The following is a 25924-nucleotide window of genomic DNA, read 5'->3' as shown; positions in this document are numbered from 1 at the left end:
GGCATAGGGTATGATGATAAGGATTATCTGTGTGTTCTAGTAAATGAGTATACAAAAGCATCCCATCTCTGGAATGAAAAAAGAATTGAGCAATGTTATCCAATTGTTCTTTGTAAGCAAGAGAAGATGAAGTAGATTTTAAAGTCGCTTTGCCATTTTTCCGTGTAGCATTTGGCAAGAAACGAGTCCCAAACTGGGAAATAAAACGAGGAATGGAAGTCGAAAGAGTTGCCATAATGAAGATAAAATCACGATATGATAGGTATATAAGCTGGTATAAATTCGGTATATAATTTTTGATGAGATGAAGAATGCAAAGCAAAAGTTTTCGAGAATTATTACTTAATTTAACGAATTTTTAAAAGATATATTAACAGTTGCAGATATTTCTGAAACCCTGATTCTGCAATTTCTAAATCTAGTATGTCTGCTCAGGTTTGGAATCTCCCATATTGTTTCCCTTGGTACGACGCAGCTAACGAACAGCATTCGCATGGTTGCGTCTTCGGAACATTCCCGACATTGCTTTTCATTATTCTACAAAGCCGATAATCCCTCAAAAAATCACGTATAATCTTGATAACAGGACAAAGAAAGACGGCAAATATTAATATCAATTCGCTTAGACGAAAAATCGTAAGGAAAAAAAAAAAAATGAGTGATAGAGGTACTTTATGGATGTGATTGATTTGGATATAATACGCACGATCTGACGACAGTAGTCAGCTTTGCACACTAATTTTTCAATGTCCTAAACTTTTCTCCAATTTTCAGACAAACTTCAGCAAGAGTTAATCGAGCTTATTGACCAACTCAGAGGGTTAAATTTGACAGAGGATGAAATGGAGATTCTCTCTGTCCATCTCTCGGAGGATAGTTCCAAAATATCAACTGTTTTATTTTTTCTAAAATTTTATAAACTGCCTGAGAATAAGGTGGCATATATTCGGCGTTTCATTCGTTTGATTAACACGATTGCTCCTGGTATGTATTTAACACGGTTAAAGCTCGTGACCGCAATGGCATTACTGCATCGTTTTTATCGCCACTACTGTCCCTATTACTAACTGCTCTCTTTCTAACATTATATTTATATTTATTTGTCGGCTTATTCATCTTCTGTTCTTTCACCAGCTGCTACTGGTAAATAGTGCTCACATTTTATATTACTTACGTTCGCGACGGACTTATGCACATAAATTTTCTTTTTTGAATTTATCCTCTATTGAATACCTCCACATATCACTTATTCTATTTATTCAACATTAGAGGAAAAGCCCGTTTCAAAGAAAGTCCGCGTAGATAACTGGGTAAAATACAACGCCAAGGATGGGACTGTGGACTTGCCGCCTATGTTGGTCAGTATGCTTGATAGTGGAGAATTCACACCTGCGTCACGCGAAAAATTTAAGCAGCAACTGGACAATGTACAAGTCGGCCAGCAAATTGAACTACCTTCACTTGGTCAAGAGCCCAAGCATTATGGAGAGGGCTACCAGGGAATGTCATTTCTAGTCACCGAGCAGATGATGGAGTTGTGGCAAGAGCTTCAAAAAGATAGCCGCCATTCAATCAAAAGAGTTCTATCAGGTCCTATGGGTGTCGGCAAATCATATCTTGCGCTTTTCCTTGCTGCCAAAGCATATGCCGATGGATGGCTTTTACTCTATTTTTCGGATGCGAGCAGATTGGCCTGGAAAGATCCTATCAAGATAGCAGAAGAGATTTGCAAGCGATTTCTAGCCCTTAACAAAGATATTTTGACCATCGCTGACTTCGGAGTGATGACATTCGGGCATCCCACTGAAGAGGACGAAGTAGTCTCTCGTGCGGCTCACTTTATCTTAGGTGATCTACTCAACCAACTGGAAAAGAAAACTCTCTTGGTTGTCGATGAACATGGTGCACTCTTTGACCAGGAGCCGCCAATACCCAAAACACAGCCACTTCTTAACCCTCTGATGCAGCTTACCGCGTGGAATGAAGAAAGGAGAGGGACACGGGTTGTCTTGACGGGCACGGCACATGCAAAATTTGAGAGAGAATATCTTAAAAATGGCATGATGCATTGGCTGGAATTTGTCACTCCTCTATCTGATACCATCTTCGACAAATTGTTGGACATGAGTCCTATTCTATCAAACTTAGAGATCAGAAGCCAAGTGAAGGAGATCACAAATAATGTTCCGCGTGAGCTCGTAAACATGGCAGGGTTTATATCGGAAACCTTAAGTGCAACCACAGCGACTACCGATCAAGTTTCGAGCCTATTAAAGCAATTCAAGAAAGATCGGCGTCGTGAGTTTTTCAAGATTGCAGATAAATATTTTCACAAAGATCTCAAGCCTATTCAACAGCATGCCCAACGTTATGCTCTTGCTGCTATGTTTCTTCCCCGAAAAGAAGGTGATCCCGGATTCAACTACCAAGACTTCGACTATCAGTTTATGGACCTCGGACTGGTGTATCGGCTCAAGGTCCGAGGCAGTGTGCAATATCGTCCTTTATGTCAAGCCGCCAAAGGTGCTCTCCTCGATATTTATAAGGCAATGCCGCTCCCCAGAGATGCTGCTTTAGCCATCACAAGTGGTAACATGACTGGGCTACAATTTGAGGACGTGCTATTCCAGCAATTATTGCGTCACCCAGAAGTAACTCTTAATGCAACTGACCTTGCTGGTAATCAAGCAGTACCAGTTGTCATCAAATTTAAACATTTCAGGATGCTTCGAGATCCTCCCTTTAAGACTAGAGATAATACCCTGCTGCGATGCTACCCTGGGTACCCTCGATTTGATTATATCCTTGGGCGCATGTTTATTCGAACATCTATCTCCGAATTTACCATACACAACCAAAATTCAGCGAATATCGAGAAAGCTTTTGAATATCCCAAACCTAGACCCACGCGCTCTTTTGATCCAAGAAACCAAATTGAAAAATATTTGGATGGCGCATTTGGCGGCTGTGACGAACATAGAGATGGCAACGGCTGTTATAAAGCTATAATCGACCCTGAATCCAGGAGGTTTATTGTCACTCGGGACGGTAAAGAAGATGAAGATTTTCGTATTGTCTATATACGTGGTAGTTCCGGCTTTGCGGAACACCCACATACGAGTAAAGTCAAAGACTTTCCCGATATTTTACATGTCAGTTTGGAGGAGCTCCAAACAAAGCTATTCGGCGATTTGTTGACAGAGCAGGAGCAATAAAGCCGGAACTTGTCCGTATCGCTTCTAAAATCATCTCATGGAAAGAACTTCAGATGTAAAAACACCGTAAAAAGAGATCATTTTATTGAATCCCTTTCATGTTTATAAAACTGGCTTGAAAAAATAAAAAACTTTCCCCGCTAAAAATAAAGAGATGCTGACTGGGCAACCAGTATACAGTATCGAAGTGTTATCGTTATTGTTATTCACCATGCCACATTTGCATTATAAAAAACTTATGCTTTTCCTTGCTATATTCACTTCCGAGGCTCTCGCGGTGGTGTTGGTATACTGCTAGTGTCCCAGCTGTTATCGCTATGCCAATGTCAGACCCACCGGGAATTTAACGTTACTCTGCGATATGACAACACAGCTGGCAAGCCACAAAATGTTCACTTTGTCTGGTATTGTTGCAGCACGCTCCATATCAGGACATAGCTCTATGACAAGTGGTAAAGCCAGCCATTCTTACCCTTAAATTCAGCCCGATGGGAATGCTGGGGGCCAGAGATTCTCTCCATTGCAGGACGGGAGGTTGAATACATTTTCAAAAGGAGCACAGAGTGTATCCGCAGTGGAGGTCGGGATCTTCAACTGAGAAGGCTTGTTGTCCCCGTGCGAGGAGGAAGCTGCGTCGAGACTAGAAGGAGTAAGCTGACTAAATGGCTGATAAATAGGGGTCGGAAAGGAACCTTCGAGGAGAAGAAATAAAAGAGTTAGATAAAACTACTCATGTCGGATGAACAAACAGTTTGCTTTACTCAACTAGATGACTCGGAGAAATGGGATGGGGTGCTTGCCAACGAAGGCACGATCGGTAGGCCTTCCACCGGGGCTGCCGCAATGGTATCTCGTCCCTCCATCCCCTCGCTCACTTTATATTCACGCTGTTTGTTCGCCGCCTCATACATGCGCTCCATCTGGGAGCAATAATAACTGGATTGGGAAGAGACCGACTGCACCCCAGCAGAGAATATCATCTCCAAGAGATTCCCGATTTTATCGAGTTTGGCCTGTTGGCTTGCGTGTTTTTTGTGCAGGGTATCAATCTCATTCCACAGCGCATGGTTCTCGCATTCTACCATATGTAGCTCGCTCTGGAGATTCGATTGGAGGCTTTGAGATACTTCGATTCCATCCTTGAGCATTGAGGACTCCATCTCACTCGTTTCTCCACCACTTGCGCCGGAGCGGGAAACGGCCCAGTTCGAGCTATTTTCGCGTTTCCGCGGCACAAAGTATAGAAGATCTATTCGATCGGACATGAAGTTGGGATTGCTGAATTCCCAGGTTTCGCTGGAATTCTCGTCGATAAGCAGATGAGGGACTTTGTGGAAATGGTACTTGTTTAGCTGGCGGACGAAGCTCGAGAAGTTAGAGTGCTTGAAATAGCGGGGAAGCAACACGCGGGCGAATTCATCGGGGTTGGTAACTTATATTGAGGATAAGTGCATGAGCCCTTAATAGTCAAAGCAATCCAAAACATACCGATAAAGGAAGTCCCAGTCTCCGTCCATCTTATAAAACAATCGGTCGATGCATCGGTCACCATACTAGTAATATATAACTTATTAGGTAGGGCTAGCCAAAGAGGAGACCGATCAACAATGCCTCACCTGTACAGCTTACTCAGAAAGGCGGGCAATCCCCTATAGGGTGGAGTTCTTGTGGCCTCACCGCTCAGGTTTTCTGGCGGCTTTGGTAGGTTGAATTCTAGATATTCGTATGCATTTTGGGGCGATATAAGCGGGCTCTCGATTGCTGAGGACCCGACTGGCGTGGTTGTTGACACCTTCAAGTTATTGGAGCTACGTTTTCGCTTGTGCCCTACAGACGGGACATCCGCTGGCTGTTGCATCGATATATCGCGTGTATGGATAGTGAGGGGCGTGTTTCAGTCTTGGAGTATGCGGAAATCTATGAAAAAGCCACAGAGGTTCAATGGCAAGCCGTTAGAGTTTGTACTGAACAAAAGAGGGAGTGTGTTTGTTCGAAGAGAAGGCTCTTTGTAGGAGAGAATTATTCACAATAGGGTAGACGTTGCTCCTTACCTCGTCAAATTAAGTGAAAAAAAATTCTTTGGTATCTGCAAATATTATAGAATTGACAATCCAGAACCGCGAGCCCGTGTAAGGAAGGATAGCAGAGGCAATGGGTGGGCATCAATTCACAGCTAGTTAGTCGTTTTACTTTAGGTCTTGAGACGAAGGTAATTGAATGCAACCGGGGAAAATGAAAGGGTGGGTAAAACTCGGGAGGGTTACTAATTAGAAAATAAATGGCAAGGCAAGGGGTTGCTGATGAAAATGTTGTAGACAAAGGACTCAGTGGAAGCGTTTTTGCACAAAATGCTTTCTAAAGTTCCAAGACAGGTCTGATATACAATGGAGCCTAAAATGCTGATGGTAAAAAATGGGAAAATTTGAAAAACAGGATTTATTTCTCCACCCAGCAAAAAAAAAATGCGGAAAGTTTATGGATTGATTCCAGATTTCGCCACCAGAGCAAGAATTCCCATTTTTTCAAATATGCGAATTTTTTTGGACTTGTTTCACCGCCGACAAATAATGACGATTTTGTGAAAGAGTAAATGGGGAAAAATAAGCTAGTCTCAATCAAGTAAGCCAGCAGGCATAAGGGAGAAAGGCAAGGCCATGTGTAAATTTGGATAAATTTGAGGCAGCATGATAGCAATGCAGTTTTAGAATTCGTCCTCCTCCTGGGCGAAGAATTTTCCGTAGGTGATGACTGCGCAAAGAGGGAGAAAGAGTTAGCACCAGAGTTTACTCTAGGAGCAAGCATCTCGCACAATCACTCACTCGTTGTATACACCAAGATCCCGCCCCCAATGCTCATGATCATGGCCGGGATGGATATGACTTCTGCATGTGCCAATACGAACGGAAGACTGAATCCGGTCATGACGAGGATGCCGGTTAGGAAACGCCCAAGATCTAGCAAGCCAGTGCTAATAAAGAAAAGCAGGCAAGGGCCCTCAAACCATTAACAATAGATATAGAGCAAGGCGATAAAATATAGGTCCATACTTGGACTCATCCGACATAATATCGTTACTTCCTCCGCACCTGGCACAGACTGCATTGGGAATAGGAGCAACCACGTATGTCCCGACTATATAAAGATATATGACATGATTAGGAATTCAAAAAGTAAGAAGAAAGAGTCATCGCCAATAATAATACATACTGACAAAGAGTGGCCACCAGTTACTTTGGACAGGGGTGGGAGAAGAGGTTATTACAAGAGAAAATTTAAGAATTCACAATATTTCGACTTACTTGTACAATGCGCAGGAGAGAATGACGAGTAGAAATCCACATGCCAGCACAAATGAAAGTGTGATGATTCTAATGGAAAGAAAAGGACACATTGAGTATTAGCATCTAAAAAGACATCTTGATGAAATTTATTTACGCTTTTGAATTCAAAAGTGATTGCAGCAGGCAAAACGAAGAATATTAGTCAGGTCCATTGCAACAGTGTTTTATAATCTGTTTGCTTACTTCTTAATCCTGCTGTCATTTCGATGATCGTGTAGCAGAAAGTAGATCAAAAAAAAATTATCCAACGTGTCTCAAAAATTGCAGTCCCCCAGAAATCAATGGGCAATTTCTTCGCCAGGATTGTGGTCTCACAGCAGCTATGAATAATAGAACTCTGGGTTGGAAGTGATTTATCAAACCTGGCTCATAGTAGCAGAGCGAAACGAACTAGATCATAGTATTTTAGCATATAACCATGCAAATCTTTGCTTATTTTTTTCTAGCCGGGTTTAACCCTTTCATCATTGAAGAGAATTTATCATCCTATATATCCAGCACGTTATTCCATTTTTATACACATTGCCATACCTATTCATGGCATTAATGGAACCTGGAAAGGAGTTGCATCGTGAATACGGCCCTTCATCTAATCATGTACGTCATGGATAGGGTTTGGAGATAGATAGGCCTAGGGTTTTATCGACGCGCGATAGAAAGGGCCTTGATAACCCACCACTTGTGGCTTGGCATCTGATTCAAAATAATTATATCAGGCGGAATAGAGCTCAGAATTACTCAGCTTTAACGTAAAGTTTCAATACATTCATCGATGGCAAATGGGAAGATATGCAAGTGTGTGTGGCTTATGAAAAATTTTTATCATGCCGTATTAATCTTGTTGATCTTGATTTTTTGACATCTCGGTATCTCCCACTTTCCCTTTCTCCCACTTCATTGATTCTGTTCTTGCGGCTCTCCCTGGTCGAATCCCGGAATACCGCCTTCCTCTATCCTCTTCTGGCATCTACTATTAGCATCATTCCTTTTATTTCCACCCTCTTTCCCTCCTTTCATTGATAAAGGGATTTCAAAAGCTGCGATGCTTCTTGAAAAGTTCAACGATCTAGCGGATTGTCCTTCATCCTTAATTATTGATGCGAATGGTAAAGACCATAATGGGATGTTTTACCATAATTTTCAGTTGTCAGAGTACGAGTTTCCGCGGAGTAGATTGCGAAAGGTCATGAAAGGTATCCACTAAATGCGATTAATGATGATTAGAAATGGCGGAAGTCGGTTTCACACCTGTCAAAACGATGATTTAGATGCGAGCAAGGTGCCTCTGGTGATTGTGGCATGTGGATCATTCTCACCTATAACCTATCTTCACTTGAGAATCTTTGGTAAATTATTCGACCCACGGGGATGTCCTTTCACTTTAATTCCGCTTCATCATCGAATTAACACTCCTGTCTACTCTTCTATTAGAAATGGCAAGAGACTATATTGAGGAGAATGTTCCAGAATTCGAAATTATTGGGGGTTACTACTCCCCTGTTAGCGATGCTTATAAAAAAGAGGGCCTTGCCCCCGCCCATCATCGGGTTAATATGTGCGAATTGGCTGTTGCCCAGACCTCCGACTGGCTTATGGTCGACAACTGGGAGGCACGCCAGAAACAATATCAACGCACTGCCGTCTCGCTGGACCATTTTGACGAAGAGCTGAACATCAAGGGGGGCGGGATCCTCACGGTGGATGGAGAAATGCGAAAGATAAAGATCATGCTCTTGGCTGGTGGGGACTTGATCGAGAGCTTCGGCCATCCTGGGGTATGGGACCCGCAAGATGTAAGTCCTCCATAGCTTCAACAAGCTACGGTTCACTGAAGCCTCACCCCCACCCCTCCTCCCCCCCCCTTTTTAATCCTTGATAGCTTCACCACATCCTCCGCGACTACGGCTGCCTCATCGTAGAACGCACCGGATCCGACGTTTGGGGATTCCTTCTCTCACACGATATTCTTTATGAGCACCGCCGGAATGTGTTTGTCATCAAGCAGCTCATCTACAACGACATTTCCTCCACACGTGTCCGCCTGTTTGTCAAGCGCGGCATGAGCATTCGGTATCTTCTCCCCAACTCAGTCATCAATTATATCCACGAGAATAAACTTTATCTCACATAGAGTGTTTAATATTTATTGTGTTGCTTTCTAATCATTAATGAGCTGTGTTTTTTTTTTCTGTTTTGTTTTTTTTTTCTTCTCACTATATATATATTTTTATATGATTTTCTTTTGTTAACTATACTTTGTATATGTTAGTTTATTGAAAAGAAAAAAAAATAACACTACTTAGAGATATTCTCTTTTACCAGAAAGGTTCGATGGAGCTAAAAACAAAGACACTCACGCCCATATATCGATAAATAGGAGGTATACGAAATGGGACAGGGAAAGGGCGAGACACATCCAACGGCGAGTAGAATATAAAAAAGTAAACAAGGATTTATACAGTAAATAGAAACTATTTATATAGGATACTATAATAAATATTGGCGACAATAAATAAGGGGCCAAAGGGGCAGAGAGGGGGAGGGGAGAAATTAGATTTCGATGACCTGTGCACTGCATCCTGCGCATCGTGGCACACCGGTATTCTTCACCAGATTTAGGCCCAGCCCCAGGTCGGGTGAAGCCCCGAGTCGATGCGGTGATGCGGTAGACAAGGGGGCAGACCGTGGTGGAGAGTGATTCTGAGCTGATGCTGACTGCAACGAGGAGGCGAGATAGGGGTCTGTCGCCATTCGCCTCATCTGGCTCTGCCTCATTTGATAGAGGGACGAAGGGGTCATTCCCTGTGCGGTGCCGGCATGGGAACTAGCAAAGTTTGGGGTGGTGGTGGCGGAGGTGGGCGAAAGAGGGAGGGGGGAGGATGGCTGCGAGGGAGAGGTGGAGAAGGAGGTGCGGTGAGAAACATAGCTCTGGCTCCCAATGCTCCTCCTTCCTCCCATCATGTAGTTCTGACTGACATTGGAGGAGGACGATCTCCGTAGGCGCTTTTGCTCCTCGAAGGGATCCTTGTTTCCGGTGGGGGTGAGCGGGTTCTGGGGCTGGTGCATACTCATACTCGCGCCGCGTTGGTGTCCCGAGGCGGATGCATACGCCGCAATTTGGTGAGCAGGGATAATGGGCATGGACATGCGGGACTTGGCGTGAGAGCTGTACCGCGAGGAGACGCCCGAAATCAGGCCGCCTGCGCCCAACGCGGGTCGCTTGTCCGCACCCATGCTATTCCCGTTTCCGCTCCCGGGCATATTAGCTCCGCCGAGGGAGCCATTGCTGGAAGACGCAGAGCTGGACCGCGCTTCCAGCAACTGCCGAGACAGATCGCGATTGGCGCGCACCACCACTCGAAATTCTTCCTCCATGGCCTCATACGTCGAGCGAAGGATATCCAGCCTCTGCTCGACTTCGCTGCGTTTTTCGCGTTCGGCCAGGAGCTGGGAGTACACATGGGCACGCTCCTTTTCGGCGTCTTGGTCAGCGGTGGGCTTGCGCTCCGGAGTCCCATGGCTCAGCTCGAGAAGCGGCACGCCTTTCTTCTGAATGGGTAGCACAATTCCACGGTGGGTGCAAGCTCCGGCGTTGTCTTCCCTTTGCTCGTGCAGCTCTCTCTCTAGGAGAGCGGCCCTTTCCTGCTCCTTCTGCAACTTCTCCTCCACCATCTGCAGCGTCTCACCCACCCTTTCGCCCTTCTCTCTCCATTTCTCGGCCTCGGCCTGCAATCTTTGGTTTTCCATCTCCAGCCGTTCAATATGATCGCCTGCATTCGCTACCTCTCGAGCCAGCTTTGCCGTGCTCATCTGTGCACTGTCCAGGTTGGATTGCAGCGAGTCACGTTCTGAGGTGAGCTCGGCAATGAGGTTCTCCTTTTTCGCCATGGAGGCCATCGTCTCCTGAATTTGAACAGCAAGGGCCACGTTCTCTTCGCGAAGCCCGTCCACTGCCCCACGAAGAGCTTGCATTTTCTCCGTTGCTTCCGTCATCTCTGCCAGGCGATTCTCGCTTTCCGAGATTTGGAGGCGGAGCGCCGCCAGCTCTTCATCCCGGCGTGCTATTAGCTGCTCTGCGCTGGCGTGGTGTTCGCGAAGCTGATCCGCGATAGCGTTAAGATCACTCAGCTGATGGGTGAGGCGAGATTTTTCTTGTTGGTGCACCTGGGTAAGGGAAGCGAGCTCCTGTTCGTTTTGAGCAAGACGAAGCTCTGCGTTAGATACGTCGCGCCGAAGCCGTGTTATGGTTTCTGTTTGCACATTGAGCTGATTCTCCAGGTGCGATTTTTCCAGTAGGTGGTGCTTTTCAGACTCCTCCTAAGATGAAGAATAGGCAAGGTTAATGGGAATACGCCTACGAACGAGGGGAGAATTGACATTTCAGTACCTGCTTGCGCAAGCTGTTCTCCAGTTCGTACCGCAATCGTGCCATTTCTCTTTCCAAGTCTTTCGACATGTCTTCCATTGTCCTCTCCCTGTTAGGATCGATTTCGATCGGGAGCTGCCCCCACTCTCGCCTGGTTCCAGCAGGGTAAGCCGGGGGTGATGGAGGTAACATTCTGCAATCGTCTGACGCTCTGCTTCCATATTCTCTGATCGAAGGGGGAGCGGGGTTGATTGGTTCCAATTTAGCGTCGAGTCCTGGGGATGGGTGATGATGAGAGAGGAGAGGGGGATGAGAGGTCGCTAGGGAGGGGGGAGAGGTGTGGTTGAGCGTGAGGTCATCCGCAGTGCCGGCACTTGATACGGACGCCAGACTGGGAGTTCTGCTACGAGGCTCTTCTTTCTTCATTTGAAATTTCTTGAGCTGGCATGGGGACGGAGGCAGGGGTTAGGTGATCCGCGCTTTCAAACATGGGCCAAAGAAATGGTTTTAAATTACCTTTTTGCGGGCTGCTAGAAGCTTTTCGGCTCTGGCCACTTCAGTCTCCATCTAGCGCTAATTTTGAAATGAATTAAGCAAACTTGTGTTTATTGATCCTGCTGGTACAATACCTTAAAAGACAAACTCTATTGGGTTTTTCAAGAAAAAATTACAACGCGAATCAGCGGGCGAAGATGGCTTGGAACGGCTTTATTTCAGACACCGAAAAGGACGGCCACCTCTCCAACCTCGGTTCATATATTCGGATTGTGGATCATCTCCATTATCGGCTCATTCATTCCCCATTCTCCCCTGCGCACTAATCCCTCGCTCTCCTGACTATCGCAAAGGGCACGAGATGAGCTCCTCCTTCCTTGGGTCCAAAATCTCTCTCATCTCCAGGAGTCAGATACGCTACGTCGGTATTCTGCACTCCATCGACCCGGAAAAATCCACCGTTTCTTTGGCACAAGGTGACTATTGCATTCTTTTTTTTTTCTCCCTTTTCTCTATTGTTTCATTTCGGTGGCAATTTCAATCGGCTATGGAGAAGGGGTGTAAAATCTCGGGCAACACCATGGATATACGTGCAACTTAGACAATATTTGTATATGAACCTGCTCTACCATGGCGAGCCATTTCTCGCGATTTCTCAGAGTCAGAAATCGATTTTTTAATGCACAACTTGATGAAAATCGATCCATGGTTGCCTATCCTATACGAGCATTGATGTAAAAGAGGAGGGAAGAATGGAAAGAATAATGAAGGGAGCCGAGAAAAGCCGCTGTTTTTACAGATTTTATTCTTGATGAGAATGTATATAGATATGGCGTTTGATTATCTAGCAATATATTTTCGAGCACGGAATTGCATCCTGTTTTTTGCACTGGGACTAACTATTGATCTCCTATAAACTCTAGTCCGTTCCTTTGGCACCGAAGGAAGAAAAGGCAATCCCGCCGAGGAGATCCCACCTTCCGACAATCTATTCGAGTTTATTGTTTTCCGCGGTGCGGATGTAGTGGATCTGCAGGTTTTTGAGTCACCAGCCCCTCCTCCACCTCCTCCCGCCTCATTGTTACCCAATGACCCTGCCATTGTTGGAGTATGCGTCCTTTGCAATTCTCTTTGTGTATGAGTAGTATTGACTTGTCAATATTTATTTTTCCAGGCTTCGGTCCCCCAGCAAGTCCAGCAAGCGAACAACTCTTCTTCTCTGCCTACGCATGAACCTCAATATTCCTACAATGGCGTACAGGGAGGTTGGAACCAGCCCGAGCCCTCCCCACCGACCCCCGCTAAACCATCGGTATACCTTCTCTTCATTTCTACTATTGCCAGCATGCTTTCTAAATATTCTGATGCTGTCTCTTGTCCTCACTGGATGACTATACTCTTTACTCTTTCGTGTTTCAAAATGGTCTAACCGCTCATTTTCTGGTGATGTCGAATATAGGACCTTCCAGGGCCCGCAAAAGCAGGCGAACCATCGAAGAAACAGGAGACGGTGGCACCACAGTCGCAGAAGGACACCCCCACTGCCAAGTCAATTGAACAGTTGGCAAAGCGTGTCAGTAAGCTTAACGTAGGAAACAAAGGTCTGTATCACTAAGTATGATGAACCTCCTCCCTCCAACGCCACTGTGATCGCTTAAAAGTATTGCTATTGCTTACCCTCCCTACTATTCCTATGGAAACAGATACACCCGATCAGCATACCCGACCAGCCGAGCATCCCCCTTCTCAAAATCAGCGAGGCCAATCGAATCCCCGCCGCCCCTCCCGAGGAGGTCCGCGTCGTCCCCCCGGCCAGAATCACAAGGCACCTTCCCAGCGAACCCAAGTGCCGAATTCTGATTTCGACTTCGAGTCTGCCAACGCCAAATTCAACAAGGAGGAGATGGTGCGCGAGAATGAGAGCGAAGTCGTCCTCATTCCTTCGGAAAACTTCTATGACAAAAAGAAATCATTCTTCGACAATATATCATGCGAGCTGAAGGAGCGTGTGCGTGATGGCAATGAGGGCGCCGGGAGGAAATCCCAGCTCTCCCAGACCGAGAGGCGGGCTAAAATGAACGAGGAGAGGAAGCTGAATTTGGAGACGTTTGGGCAGGCTGACCTCGGTCGGCGAAGGTTTAGGAAAGGAGGGGGCGGGGGTGGATATCGTAGGAGTGGGGGAAGAAGAGGAGATAGAGGCCAGCAGGCCAGCCACCCCCCATCGCAGCCACAGCAGCAGGGAGGTGATCGCCGGAACGCAGAGAATGGCGGAAATCGTCGAGGTCGGCAGCCCCATCAGCAGCCTACCGGCCCCGCTACAAACGGGGTTGCTCAAGAAAACTGAGTAGCACCTAGGAGGTTGGAGGCCAGCCTTGTTCATTAGTTTAGGGAGCAGTTCAAAAAAAAAAAGAAAAGGATCTATTTTGTTTGTGATAGCAATGAAGGAAAAGGAGAGGAGGGAGGGGAAAATGGCTTGATACTTGTTTTTTATTATCTACATCTATATCTATATCTAGCTGTTCGGTCTGGTTTGTTACCCTTCATTCTTAAACCCTTCCTACTTCCCTATACCGTCTACTTTTATTATTTCATTTCCGTTATTTTTTCCTGGAAACCAAGTAAAACAGCAGAATCTAAGTGGGAGAAGAGGCATGAAAAATGCAGAAAAGGCATAGAGAACACCTTGCATGAAGGGTGGCAAAGCTGGTTTACAGGTTTTGTGGGTATAGAGTTCAGAGAGCCTACCATCCGACCATCCGGGCTAGCACCCATCATGAACAGAAACTACTTGCACGCCCTTCTCCCTCCGCTCGCCTTTTTCCTCGGCCTTGTCCTGTTGGCATTCTCGGTCCTCACAATACACATTCTTTTGTACGGGAGCGGCGTGTCTCATGACGCGCTCAATCTCCTTCTTGTGATCGGCATCCTCACGGTGATGTACTCCCTTCCGCTCTCCCTCTCCGTTATCCTGCCAACCCCGCTCCGCCCCCGGCTTCTGCATCACGTGATGACCAACACGCGATGGCAGTTTGCGCTCTCGATCATTTTCCTGATCTTCTGGTTTTGCGTGGCCGTCGATGCCACCGTCACTCCTCTCTTCCAGTTCGACTGCCGCCCGAATCTCGCCCACTACGCGCAGCTAATTGAGGCATACGAGAGAGAGTCGCCCATGACGGCGGGCATACTGAGAATGGCTCATGGCTTTTGTATTGGGCTGGTCAGCAGTGCGGCGGTGGGCTGGGCTGGAATTGGGGTGTGGACGGCCATTCTATGGCGAGCGTATCGCGCGCACAAAAGGACAGAGCTCGAGAGGCGCGTGGCGGCGGAGGCAAGAGCAAGGAATAGAAGGAGTCTTCCCGACGGGGATGCGGTCTCAGGAGAGAGGAGGTCGCGAGATTCAAGACGGTCGGTCAGCAACGATATAGGGTTGGCGGAAAGAGGTCAAACCCCCCAAAGCGAGAGAATAGACGCGGTAGATGATCTTGCGGAGGACCCAATGGAGGGAACCAGCCAAAGTCGAGGCCCATAAGCAGGACACGCCCTCCCCAGCCCCCTCCTAGCCCTTCCAGCACTCATCCCATGTATATTAATCTCCCACCTTTTCATTCCCCCCCCCCCCATTACCCTGTCACCCTCACGTCTTTGATTCAACCCGATTACAATACCCTATAAATTATCCTTCTATTTGATAAGTGAGAAAAACCGAAACAAATGCTGAACCAATATGGGAATAATGCCATGATCTCACAAAAATAAAATAAAACACAACAACTATAATACTACAGTGGAATGCATTTGAATCAGAAAAGAAGAGGCCTTCACGGCTCCTCTAAGTGTCCAAAAAACCCCTCCATTTCATCACGATATCGCGATGCCTCTGACCCCTCCTCCTCCTCCACCCCCCCGCCCTCCAAGGAGCAATTGATCTCCAGCACATGCCGTAACCGCGACGGCCGGGGAAAGAACCCATCCGTCCTCCGCGGCAAATAGTGCCGCATCTTTAGGGGCGATCGAAGTTTCCGAGCTCGGATCATCCTTGTCTCGGCCGACAACATCCGCAAAAAGTCGGGGTTTGCACGCACTTCTCTTACAAGCGGATCATAGCCCCTCGGCCGCTCTACACTTTCCGAGAAAAGAGAGGATTGGGGCGGGTACACTGCCAGCAGCAGACCCGACCGCTCCTGCAACCGCCTTCTTGCTTCTCGTAGGATCTCGGCCGCGCGGAGAGTATTGTCTTCCGCGAGGGGCGTTTCATGATACTTGAAGGTGTTGAGCGGGATTTCGTATTCTTCGGAGGGGGCCAGGAAGTCGAGCTGCGAGAGCTGCGGCGGGATCGGGTTGTAGTGGAGGGTAGTGGGATCATGGGAGGCGTACATTCGGTCGAGAATGAAGAGTCTTCCTTCTCGGGCGGAGGTTGATGAGGTTGCACTAGAGGCGGAGCAAGAGGAGGAAGAGACGAAGGAGAAGGGAGAAGATGCCACAGGGGAGGGCAGTAAAGGGGGACACCGTCTTGCACTAGGTGCTGCTTCTTCTCCGCTCATATAAAAGAGCCTCTCGGTTTTTGTCATTGGAGGTGAAGGCGGGGAAGAAGCGGTGTCCTTAATCCTTGGGACGCGCTTTCTCTGTAATAAACTCGCGCTTCTAGCTGGAATCGGGGCCGGCATTTCCGCGGAGAGTCGGGGGGGATAGGAGGTGGAGCTGGGGTGCGGCTTGCTGTAGTAGAATGTCATTGACACGGAGATTGGGTCGTCTTGGACCTGGGGCAGCGAAGGTGGGGATTTGGTGTACAATGGCGAGAGAAAAGAAAGAATGCTGCTGGGACTAGGAATGTCGATCGGGCGGGATGAGGTTTTGTTTACTGTCATCGAGTTACTTTTCTGTCAAAGGTCGAGAGGAGCAGGGTTAGTTTTCTCGAGCCTTGATCCTTATGGTCAACCCAATGATCATGACTTACTCTACGAACACTACTGCAGTCACCGCTGCTACAGTTCCCGTCGTGATTATCGCCGCCGCCGCTGGCGCTTGTGCCACTTGCAGCGGGGTAGAGATAAGAGAACGGGCTTTCGACCGTCATGATGTTTTCAGTATTAATTACACGAGAACAAGTAATACAACTGAAGGCAGTCAGATAAAGTCGAGCATGAGCACATTCTATTCTACTATCAGCAACTAAGCAGGGAAAGGGGGAGAAGCAAAGAGGAGAGTTTTCAAGCTTGTGCGATTTAGAAAGTCGTTCAGAATAAGCACACTTAGAATCCTACTTAATTTCGTTCTGCGGGCAGAAACAGAAAGTTGGGGCCAGCACAGGTGGGGGCGCGTGACCTTGATTTGCTGGCCTCCTCCATAAAAGGAGATGATGACTGCAGCAAAACTTTGACCGGCCTCGATTGCCTTTAGACTCGAAGCTTGTGTTCGGCCACGACGGCGCTCCCTGGATTAGATCATCAAGACAGCTGCGGTGCATTCGGGCGGCCCGCCGTTGCCCGCCGTGCTCATGAACCCCGCTAATGTCCACGGTGACCCGTTCGCTGGCAGCCCCCAAGCTTCTATTTACTCTTCCAGTTTTCTAGCGCAATCACAGGCTCTTCTCCATGGCTGTTCCTGCTTCGTCCTTTTCCCACCCCCTCCTCTCCCACGGCCAATGGCATGAGAGCCTACCGGCGGTGGCTGAAGCGTCTCCAAACCATCGCCTCCTGAGCCCGGAGGACAGCTATCCAGATTATTATCTCATGCGATAGAGGGAGCGAAGTCACATACTCCTTAGGTTGTCAGGTTACCCCCGCCAATTTAGCTCAAAATAGGCGAAATCTGTTAATGAACTGCGCGCTAAAACCCGGCAATAATGTCAAATAAGCGGCGACGACTCGAAATCCCAGGCCTGATCCACAGGCGAACTCTCGACTCCGTGCCCACCAAACATGTCTACAAGGCCCTCATCCACGACTCCGGCCCGTTTAAGCACTGGCGGCAAGTGTCCTTCTTCGTCTTCTTGGCTAATCATGGAGTGCCGTGATTCTGATGATTTCTCTATTGATCTCATTTGGCAGGGACATGAAGGGCCACTACTCCTGTGTGAACACCCTTGGGTGGGTTACTCTTGTGCTCAGTGCCTCTGCTCTCCCTCAAATGCATTAATTCCGTTTATCGCGTATAGATTCAGTCATGGAGACGCGAAATTTCTGGTGTCTGGCGGAGATGGTTCCTATTAATCATTGTTCTCCAGAATCACCTTGCTTGGACCTTACACCTTACACCTTCTTCTCCTCCGTTAGATAAGCGCTGCTTGCTCTGGGACATGTATGGCGATCTCTCCAATGCCAAGCCGATTAAGCATTTTCGTGGGCATCAGGTGACTATGATTACATTGAAATGAGCCTTTCATCATTTTTGCTCACCGGGGCTCCACTCTTAATTCTCATCTTTCTCTAATCGGAAACGATAGAGCATCATATTCTGCATTGTTTTCGATAATAGCAATCGGCATATCATATCTTGTGGCAACGATGGCCTCATTCTTCGCTATGATCTTGAGGGTGCGGCCACCCCCAACGAGGTCTTGATGGAGCACGAAGCGTCGGTACAAGAAGTGAGCATATCGCCGGACAATGATGACATCTTACTCTCGGCCAGGTAAACTCCTACTTCCTATGCTCCTTCTCCGGTATAGAGATGGTATTGACCAACTTATTTTTTTGCCGGCGATCCCTGATCCCACAGTCAGGATGGTAAATGAATATTTCAGTTCTCCACATCATATGCACGTGGATACTTATACCTCCACTTCCCCCGGCTCGTACAGGTACCATCAAACTCTGGGATTTGCGTTGTTCCTCTAGTATGTGCCAGGACACCCTTTACAACCGGTATCGCGGGTTTGGGGCAGAAATGTGCGGGGTGCAGTTTAATCCCACCATCCCGAATCACTTTGTGTCGTGCGATGCAAAAGGCCAGATCTTGTAATGCGTGTGTCTATCTGGAGATGTGAATGAGTTGGTTGCTGAATTTCTGCCTGGTAGGCTGCGAGATCTGCGGATGTCCTTCAAGAAGAATAGGGCAAGGCGGCCCACACGAGACGACGACTCGAGCATTCTCGTGAGAGTGAGTGTGCAGCTGATCCGCCAGTCAGAGCGAATCCGCCGCCGCCTACTTACCTATAATTATAATTTTGTTCCCTCTCCATCTTTAGTATGCAACCAAACTCGTTCACAACAACCAGTATACGATTCCCGATGTATCCTCGGTGAGCTTTTCGCGTGACGGCAAACGGCTGTGTGCTAGCCTCCACCGATTTCAGCCCACCCTCTACAACACAAATGATCCCGCTCCGGTATGTATATTCTCGAGTCCCATGAGCAGGAAGCACGGGTACAAGAATAGCTGCACCGTCAAGGTAAGCAGAGCAATACCCCGAAAGGCATCCATGCGCCCTTTAATTCCCCCTCGGTAGCACGGAAATTTCGGCGGTCCTGACGACGAGTACTTCCTCAGTGGCAGCGATGATTTCAGAATCTATGCGTGGAATGTCCCTGAATTGCTCGGGCCCGCACGGTCGCTCGATGAGATGCCCACGTTTACTTCCGATGCGCACTCGTCTTCCTCCGCCGACCTATTTGTAAGACCCCCCGTGGACAAGGTGCTGTACATGGGGAAGGATGAGAGCACGGACAAAACATCGGTCTACCATCCCGTCAACGTGGGCGACCCGGCCTTTGTGTTGTCAGGTGAGTGGCTCCTCCGTGGCGAGTTGGAGTTGAGAAGCGCCTCATGGTTCTCTTTCTGCCGTTTTAACAGGGCATCGATCGGTGGTGAACCAAGTCCGATGGCACCCGCACCTTCCCCTATTGTTCTCAAGTGGTAAAATCCTCTTTTATTTTCTATATCCCCCCATCCTCCAAAGCTTTGGTTTTGTTCACCGCGATACTGACTGCTTGATTTTGGATACGCTTAGGTGTCGAAAAAATCATCAAGGTGCATTCCATATTCCCCTTTGGGAATGAAGGTAATTTCCCATTTTTTTATCCTTCTCTTGCTCCATTTCATCCCAACTGGACTTTACTTTAGATGAAACCTCCTCCTCCACTTCCTCCGCCCATGTTCGGCAGCGGTTCCCCGCCAATCGCGAGATGCGCCATAGTATTCTCAATCCCCTCATTATGTTCATGGGCGATGAATCACCTCCATCGGATGAGGGAGAGACTTCGGGAGAAGATGTACGAACACTTGCGCTCTTCGACATGCTGCTTGCCCAGGAAGAAAATGATGGGCTCGAGTGGCATAACCTCAATGCATCGGATTCATCGGACGAGGATGAAGCCATGTTCATCGGTATCGATGAAGTGCGGGAGTTAGCGAATTTCTTTTCGCGTCGGAGTAACCAAAGACAGCGAGGAGGCGAAGAGGATGACGACGACGACGACGATGACGATGACGAAGAGTTAGAAGAGGGAGTGTCGAGAGGAGAAAATTCGAGTGGGCGGGGACGATCAAAAAATTCGGGCTGCAATGGGGAGAGCCATGACGAGACAAACGATGGAGACGGAGAGGAAGAGAGTACGGAGGAAAAGGCGGATAGTGATGTGGCCTTAGAGGACGCGTTCCACGACAATGAAGACGAGTGAAGACGTCTGCGCATTTTCATTTTTTATCTTGTTTGTTACTATTCTATTGGGGCCGGCCCAAGGTTCTTTGTCACATAATAAATCTGTTTTCATTTCTACTCTCGCTCACCATCACATTCGAGACTCCACCAGGAAGAAGCGGATGAGGCGACATGGAGCATTCATCAAAGCAACGGTAATACAATGGCGATCATGGGCCACAGGTTCCAACCGGCTGCTGTTCCCATGAAGAGGTCGGCGAGGAGTGCACATTGGCAATGACATGCCTGATTTCGGAGTCAATTTCAAAATGCGCTTATTCCATTTTAATACTTATGAACGGGAGGATTATTTTCGTTACCGATCAGTCCAACGGACTTTTCAAATAGACCCTACTGGCATCCTCACTCGCTCTCCCTGACTTTCTGGCATGCCACTTAATAGTACAAGGGCAGCAATGAGGGGAGAGGAGGAAGGGTTGAGGGAGGGGAATTCCCAGTCAGGGGATCAAACCATCTACACTCTCCCCCACCTAAGAACTCTCTCTTCCACACCACATAGAGACTGGGCTACGCCTTGATGAGTGCTGTGGCTCAACGCTTTATAAATTTCAATAGGCATGCAGGTATTACAAGGGGGGAAAAGAGATGAAAAATAGGACAAAAAGAAAACTACACGTGCTGAGAAGAGGGGGTTCAAGGTTTACAAAAGAGTCCTCCATTCTTGCGGAAATAGCTACGAGAGACAACCGCGGGTTCAATAGTACTCCTGCACCGAAAAAGTTGGGGGGGAGAGAGAAAGAAAGAGGTCAGCAAGGGTATCTTCTACAGCTTTATAGTGAGGGGTGGAAAAGAGGGAGACGCCAACGGCTCGATTTCCATTTCAACTTACCAAAAATCGGTCGGGCATCACCAGAGGCGCCACCAGCGTCCACCCATACAGCCCCACGCAGATCCAGCTCGACACCACCTTGACCCACATGGCCGCGTAGCTCTGGCCCACGCGCACCAGGTCCTCCTCCGTGCCGCTCTCGAGGGTGTTCCAGTTGGTGAGCAGCATGGCCACGTACATCGCCGCAATGGCGAAAATCCCGTGGAAGAAGGAGTAGTTGTACGCGCACCCTTGCTTCTCGTCGTCCTTCACGTCGGTTTCGTCCTCGTCATCGTCGTCGTCGTGCAGGGCGGAGGCCGGCAGGGCCCCGCGCTCCACCGCGGCCACCAGGGCGTCGTGCCGCGCGTTCACGCCGCTGGGCTGCTGGTTGTTCACCAGCGGCACGTTGTCCTGCGCCACCTGCTGGTACTCCCCAGACGGCGAGCTGATGAGGGCCTTGCCCTGCGTGGCCGCGCGCGAGGTCGAGTACGCTATCGCCAGGAACGTGAACACCGCCCCGAGCACGATGGAGGTCGTGCGCGACCCATGCAGCTGGTCAAAGCCGTTGCACCCCCCATTCGGGTCCTTGGGCTCGTTCACCACCGCGCTCAGCACGAGGTAGGTGCAGTAGATGATCACGATCGCCGACTGGGACAGCCCCGAGCGCGGATTCACCTCCTGCACCGCGGGCAAGACGCTCATGGCGGTGAGGAGGATCGCGAAGACGAGGTTCAGGCTGATGAAGAACTGGTTCAGCCGGCACCCGCTCCCCGCGAAGAACCCATACATGAGGCCGGTGAGCGTGATGGCGCCAAGGTACATGAACAAGGTGCCGCCGATGAGCACATATTTCCAGAAGTTGCTCTCGGCCATCTCCCACCGCTCCAGGCACCCCTCCGTCCAGGTGTGCGCAAAGTCGACCAGCAAAATCAGCCCGAATAGGATGAACACCGCCGCCCCGATCAGCGCCACATATTTTCCCCAGAAGCTGAAGAATCCGTGCGGGATGAAGAACGTGACCACAAGTAGCGAGAGCCAGGCGAGGACCTTGGGACCCCACCACCCGTTCTGGATCGCAGCCCGCTTATTCCGGCTGTCATGCACCCCAATCAGGATGCAGGCGAGAATGGTATGGAACAGTGTAAGGGCAAAGCAGACGCGATGCACCGCAAGGAGCCCATAGCATTCGCCCGATGGGCAATTGAGCTTGAGATAATCGTATGTAATATGTTGGAGTTGTTTGATGGCCCAGTCCGATGTCATGATCCAGGCCAGCTAAACATGATTAATATAAAAAGAACCCATTAGCATCCGATGTCTTGCTCCTATCTGTATTGTGCATCGCCGGGGCCAAACTGAAAGATGATCCTCACCATTGAATTGAGAAGAAATAGGATGGCATAGCCTACGCGGGTCGCAACCGAGTTATTGCAGTTGCAAGACTTGGTGAAGAGCGAGCAGGCAGCGCCCGAGAAGCAGGCTGCAGCCCACGTCACCACCGACGTGGCCGCGCCAAATCCCATGAAACTGAGTGCAGCGCCCATACAAGATTAATGATGATCTATAACTAACAATATAAGAGGGGGGTGAGTGTGAGAGGAGGCAGGATTTCAACTAGATCATGGGAGGTTTGCCAAGGGACAAGAAAACCCAAGGCCTTGCTACTCCGTGACTTTCCAAGCGGCGCAGCATCTCTCTCCTAATCTACATCCTGATTTCAAGACCAAAAAAAATAATAAAAAAAATAAAACACGACTATATAACTATATAACTATATAACAAAGATAAATGGAAGGAAGGGCGGCAATGTTTTTTTGTCCATTTTCTAACGGATGTCCTTACCACGCTAGTGGGATCATTGCCAAAGGATAACCCTACCGCTAGATTGATTTGATAACGCGGGGTTCAATTGCTTATGCATGCCAAAGGACAGAATTCCTAACCCTAAACAGGAGTCTATTCGAATCTTATCGATCTGTCCGCAGAAAAGTGTATGCGACGAGGCAACTTCCGTCAATTCCTCCCCCCTCCCCCCCCCCCCCAAACCGTTGCCCCAAGCTTTCCCCTACCACGAGACCATTGCGATAGCCTTGACTTGGGTCCGGTTGAAACTGACACCGTCATGTGGAGAAGCTTCCAGCTAGGTGGCAAAGTAACTTGCATTCCATGGAGACTCGAGACCAAGAAGATAAAGTGGCTCTTTATTACTAAGACATGATTTTCTCAAAAATAAAACACAATGCATCCCCATTCACTTCCCTCTGTATATCTCAAAACCGATATATAAAAATAAGGAGGCAAAATCTGTATCCATTGAGAGTCGAACAAAGGAAGAAGAAGAAAAGAAGCGCGTTTAGAGGAAGCGTATAGTTACAAACACACCATCATTCAAGCGATCCGCCAAACAAGCTGGTAGACAACCAAAAAAAAGGGGGGGGGGGCGAGTCACCTCCGGCTCACGCCCCTCCAACTTAGAACTTTGGCCCCGCGTTCACGACGTCCTGCGAGGCCTCGGTCTGGTACCGCTCGAAGTTCTTCGAGAAGAGGCCGGCGAGCTTGCGCACCTGAGCCTGGAACGCGCCCTGGTCCTTCCACGCGCGAATCGGGTTGAGCATCTCGCTGGGGACCCCGGGGCACGCCTTCGGCACCTGGAGGTTGAACACGGGGAAGGGCTCGTACTCGGCCTGGGAGAGCGCGCCGCTGTGGATGGCGTCGATGATGGCGCGGGTGTGGCGCAGCGAGAAGCGCTGCCCGACCCCGTACGGGCCGCCCGTCCAGCCCGTGGAGATGAGCCAGGCGTCGGCGCTGTGCTGGGCCATCTTCTCCGCGAGCATCCGCGCGTACTTGGCGGGGTGCCAGACGAGGAAGGGCTGGCCGAAGCAGGCGCTGAACGTGGCCTCGGGCTCGAGCACGCCCACCTCCGTGCCGGCCATCTTGGCGGTGTAGCCCGAGATGAAGTGGTACATCACCTGGGCGGGGTCGAGCTTGGCGACGGGCGGCAGCACCCCGAAGGCGTCGCACGTCAGCAGGATGATGTTCTTGGGGTGCCCGCCCACGCACGGGATCTTGGCGTTGGGGATGTACTCGATCGGGTAGGCGGCGCGCGTGTTCTCCGTCACGGACTTGTCGGTGTAGTCGACGACGCGGGTGTCCGGGTCGCACACCACGTTCTCCAGCACGCTGCCGAACCGGATCGCGTCGTAGATCTGCGGCTCCTTCTCGGGCGACAGGTCGATGCACTTGGCGTAGCAGCCGCCCTCGATGTTGAAGATGCCGCGGTCGGACCAGCAGTGCTCATCGTCGCCGATGAGGCTGCGGTTGGGGTCGGCCGACAGCGTGGTCTTGCCCGTGCCCGACAGGCCGAAGAACAACGTGACGTCGCCCTTGGGGCCCTCGTTCGCGGAGGTGTGCAGCGACAGCACGCCCGCCTTCGGCATCAGGTAGTGCATCACCGTGAACACGCCCTTCTTCATCTCGCCCGCGTACTCCGTCCCGAGGATGACCATCTCGCGCCGCTTGAAGTCGATGGCCACGGACGTGGTGGACGTCATGCCGGTGGTGTACCGGTTGGCGGGGAACGCGCCCGCGTTGTAGATCGTGAAGTCCGGCTCCCCGAAGCTCTCGAGCTCCTTCTCCGTGGGGCGGATCAGCATGTTGCGCATGAAGAGGCAGTGGTACGCGCGCGAGCTCACCACGCGGATCTTCAGGCGGTGCTCGGGATCCCACCCGGCGAACCCGTCGAACACGTAGAGCCGGTCCCGCGTGTTGAGGTAGTCGATCGCGCGCTCCCGGTTGATCATGAACACGTGGTCCGACAGCTTCGTGTTCACGGGGCCCCACCAGATGTCGCCCGCCGAATCGGGCTCCTCCACGATGCGCTTGTCCTTGGGCGACCGCCCCGTCTTGTGCCCAGAGCTCGTACACAGCGCCCCTGTCGACGACAGCACCGTCCCAGGCTCGAACTCCACCGCATGCTCAATGAGCACCGGCACGGATGGATTCCAGATAATGCTGACCTTGTCGTAGTCGATGTGAGCCTTCTGATGCAGCTCCTCCTCAATTTTCGTGTGCTGGTGGTGCTGGTGCTGGTGGAGCTGCCCGGCCCCAACGCTGGAGAGCGCGGCACCCTTATGTGTAATGAAGCCGCGGTATAGTGTGGGCGGGAGGGGGCGCCGCGCGCGAAAGGCGGCGGCGGCGGTGGTGGTCTTGGTGGCAGCGGCGGCGCGCGAATGCAACAGACTGCGCTGCGCAAGGCTTGCAAGGGGTCTTGTGAGGGATAACATTGGATGGGATAGAATGGAAGGGGGGGGGGGGAGGGATGGAGGGGTGAATACGATGGGAAAAAAAAATATAAAAAAAGGAACTAGTATTTCAAAGTGGAAGAAAAAACGCGGGGAACTAAGGATCACACGAGACACACGAAACCATGGAAATTAGGATCCCGCCGAAAATCGGGCATAATTTTCATAAATCCCTCAAATCCAAAGAGGCTCAAAAAAGACAAGCCGAGAATGATGAACCCAAAATTCATGATTTCCTCAATTTTCTTAGCCGGTTGGGGACGGGGGAGGGAGGGGTGGCGGGCCGCATCCGGGGGCCTAGCCGCGCCTCCTCTGTCTTCCCTGCTCTTCCTCCCACATCCCTCCCCCCTCCTGCCTCTGCCCCGCCCACATAGTCCCCCCGGAATCGCTACCGCATCCCCAGGCATACCGCGTTGGAAATAAGTTTATGAATGAAACCAGGAAACCTGCATTTTTCCCAATATGCTCACAGAATTAAAAATAAAAAGCGGGCTGAGATTACGGTTATTTCCCACGAAAAAAAAATGTAGGCAATTTTTATAGCATTCTTCATGAAATATACAACAACTGAAAAAAAAAGAGCTTTTTTTGTGTTTGGCACAATAAACAGAGGGACAGAGGAAAAAAAAACCAAAAGGAACCATAATGGTATATGTAAGATGTGTATATTTATGTAACAGAGGGGCGAGGGGAGAGGGAAAGGGCAAGAGAGCGGGATAGAAAGGGATAGAGATAGATG

The 25924-nt window shown here is 49.4% G+C and overlaps 11 protein-coding genes across 11 annotated transcripts; 5 read left to right on the top strand and 6 right to left on the bottom strand.

Moving 5' to 3' along the window:
* Positions 1-654: 654 nt before the first annotated feature.
* Positions 655-3215, top strand: VTP21DRAFT_9544 (uncharacterized protein; the record flags this gene model as incomplete). The annotated part of the gene is made up of 4 exons (XM_069400512.1): positions 655-667; positions 775-984; positions 1135-1143; positions 1270-3215. The coding sequence occupies 4 exons, from the start codon at positions 655-657 to the stop codon at positions 3213-3215; spliced, it is 2178 nt and encodes a 725-aa protein (XP_069254431.1).
* Positions 3216-3695: 480 nt separating this feature from the next.
* VTP21DRAFT_9543 (uncharacterized protein) lies at positions 3696-5073 on the bottom strand (the record flags this gene model as incomplete). Its single annotated transcript, XM_069400511.1, has 4 exons — positions 3696-3907; positions 3982-4647; positions 4704-4768; positions 4832-5073. The coding sequence occupies 4 exons, from the start codon at positions 5071-5073 to the stop codon at positions 3696-3698; spliced, it is 1185 nt and encodes a 394-aa protein (XP_069254430.1).
* An 843-nt stretch (positions 5074-5916) lies between these two features.
* Positions 5917-6606, bottom strand: VTP21DRAFT_9542 (uncharacterized protein; the record flags this gene model as incomplete). The annotated part of the gene is made up of 5 exons (XM_069400510.1): positions 5917-5963; positions 6035-6183; positions 6263-6347; positions 6423-6445; positions 6515-6606. The coding sequence occupies 5 exons, from the start codon at positions 6604-6606 to the stop codon at positions 5917-5919; spliced, it is 396 nt and encodes a 131-aa protein (XP_069254429.1).
* Positions 6607-7598: 992 nt separating this feature from the next.
* On the top strand, positions 7599-8687 carry VTP21DRAFT_9541 (uncharacterized protein; the record flags this gene model as incomplete). The annotated part of the gene is made up of 4 exons (XM_069400509.1): positions 7599-7749; positions 7825-7902; positions 7988-8349; positions 8436-8687. 4 exons carry the CDS (start codon positions 7599-7601, stop codon positions 8685-8687), a joined length of 843 nt encoding a protein of 280 aa, XP_069254428.1.
* A 419-nt stretch (positions 8688-9106) lies between these two features.
* On the bottom strand, positions 9107-11489 carry VTP21DRAFT_9540 (uncharacterized protein; the record flags this gene model as incomplete). The annotated part of the gene is made up of 3 exons (XM_069400508.1): positions 9107-10873; positions 10944-11363; positions 11439-11489. 3 exons carry the CDS (start codon positions 11487-11489, stop codon positions 9107-9109), a joined length of 2238 nt encoding a protein of 745 aa, XP_069254427.1.
* Positions 11490-11778: 289 nt separating this feature from the next.
* VTP21DRAFT_9539 (uncharacterized protein) lies at positions 11779-13761 on the top strand (the record flags this gene model as incomplete). The annotated part of the gene is made up of 5 exons (XM_069400506.1): positions 11779-11893; positions 12341-12525; positions 12592-12729; positions 12877-13018; positions 13121-13761. The coding sequence occupies 5 exons, from the start codon at positions 11779-11781 to the stop codon at positions 13759-13761; spliced, it is 1221 nt and encodes a 406-aa protein (XP_069254426.1).
* Positions 13762-14190: 429 nt separating this feature from the next.
* VTP21DRAFT_9538 (uncharacterized protein) lies at positions 14191-14946 on the top strand (the record flags this gene model as incomplete). Its single annotated transcript, XM_069400505.1, has 1 exon — positions 14191-14946. One exon carries the CDS (start codon positions 14191-14193, stop codon positions 14944-14946), a length of 756 nt encoding a protein of 251 aa, XP_069254425.1.
* Positions 14947-15235: 289 nt separating this feature from the next.
* On the bottom strand, positions 15236-16491 carry VTP21DRAFT_9537 (uncharacterized protein; the record flags this gene model as incomplete). The annotated part of the gene is made up of 2 exons (XM_069400504.1): positions 15236-16294; positions 16372-16491. The coding sequence occupies 2 exons, from the start codon at positions 16489-16491 to the stop codon at positions 15236-15238; spliced, it is 1179 nt and encodes a 392-aa protein (XP_069254424.1).
* Positions 16492-17259: 768 nt separating this feature from the next.
* Positions 17260-20035, top strand: VTP21DRAFT_9536 (uncharacterized protein; the record flags this gene model as incomplete). Its single annotated transcript, XM_069400503.1, has 12 exons — positions 17260-17390; positions 17465-17503; positions 17572-17615; positions 17690-17766; positions 17860-18047; positions 18254-18373; positions 18434-18515; positions 18604-18807; positions 18865-19138; positions 19209-19271; positions 19366-19416; positions 19479-20035. The coding sequence occupies 12 exons, from the start codon at positions 17260-17262 to the stop codon at positions 20033-20035; spliced, it is 1830 nt and encodes a 609-aa protein (XP_069254423.1).
* A 735-nt stretch (positions 20036-20770) lies between these two features.
* On the bottom strand, positions 20771-22428 carry VTP21DRAFT_9535 (uncharacterized protein; the record flags this gene model as incomplete). The annotated part of the gene is made up of 3 exons (XM_069400502.1): positions 20771-20782; positions 20906-22159; positions 22258-22428. 3 exons carry the CDS (start codon positions 22426-22428, stop codon positions 20771-20773), a joined length of 1437 nt encoding a protein of 478 aa, XP_069254422.1.
* A 927-nt stretch (positions 22429-23355) lies between these two features.
* VTP21DRAFT_9534 (uncharacterized protein) lies at positions 23356-25167 on the bottom strand (the record flags this gene model as incomplete). Its single annotated transcript, XM_069400501.1, has 1 exon — positions 23356-25167. The coding sequence occupies one exon, from the start codon at positions 25165-25167 to the stop codon at positions 23356-23358; it is 1812 nt and encodes a 603-aa protein (XP_069254421.1).
* Positions 25168-25924: the final 757 nt, after the last annotated feature.

The sequence above is a fragment of the Calcarisporiella thermophila genome, assembly GCF_041956535.1.
Source record: "Calcarisporiella thermophila strain CBS 279.70 unplaced genomic scaffold VTP21scaffold_5, whole genome shotgun sequence".
NCBI classification, from domain to species: domain Eukaryota; kingdom Fungi; phylum Calcarisporiellomycota; class Calcarisporiellomycetes; order Calcarisporiellales; family Calcarisporiellaceae; genus Calcarisporiella; species Calcarisporiella thermophila.
Note: the sequence above shows the minus strand (reverse complement) of the source record. Positions and strands in the feature narration are given on the sequence as shown.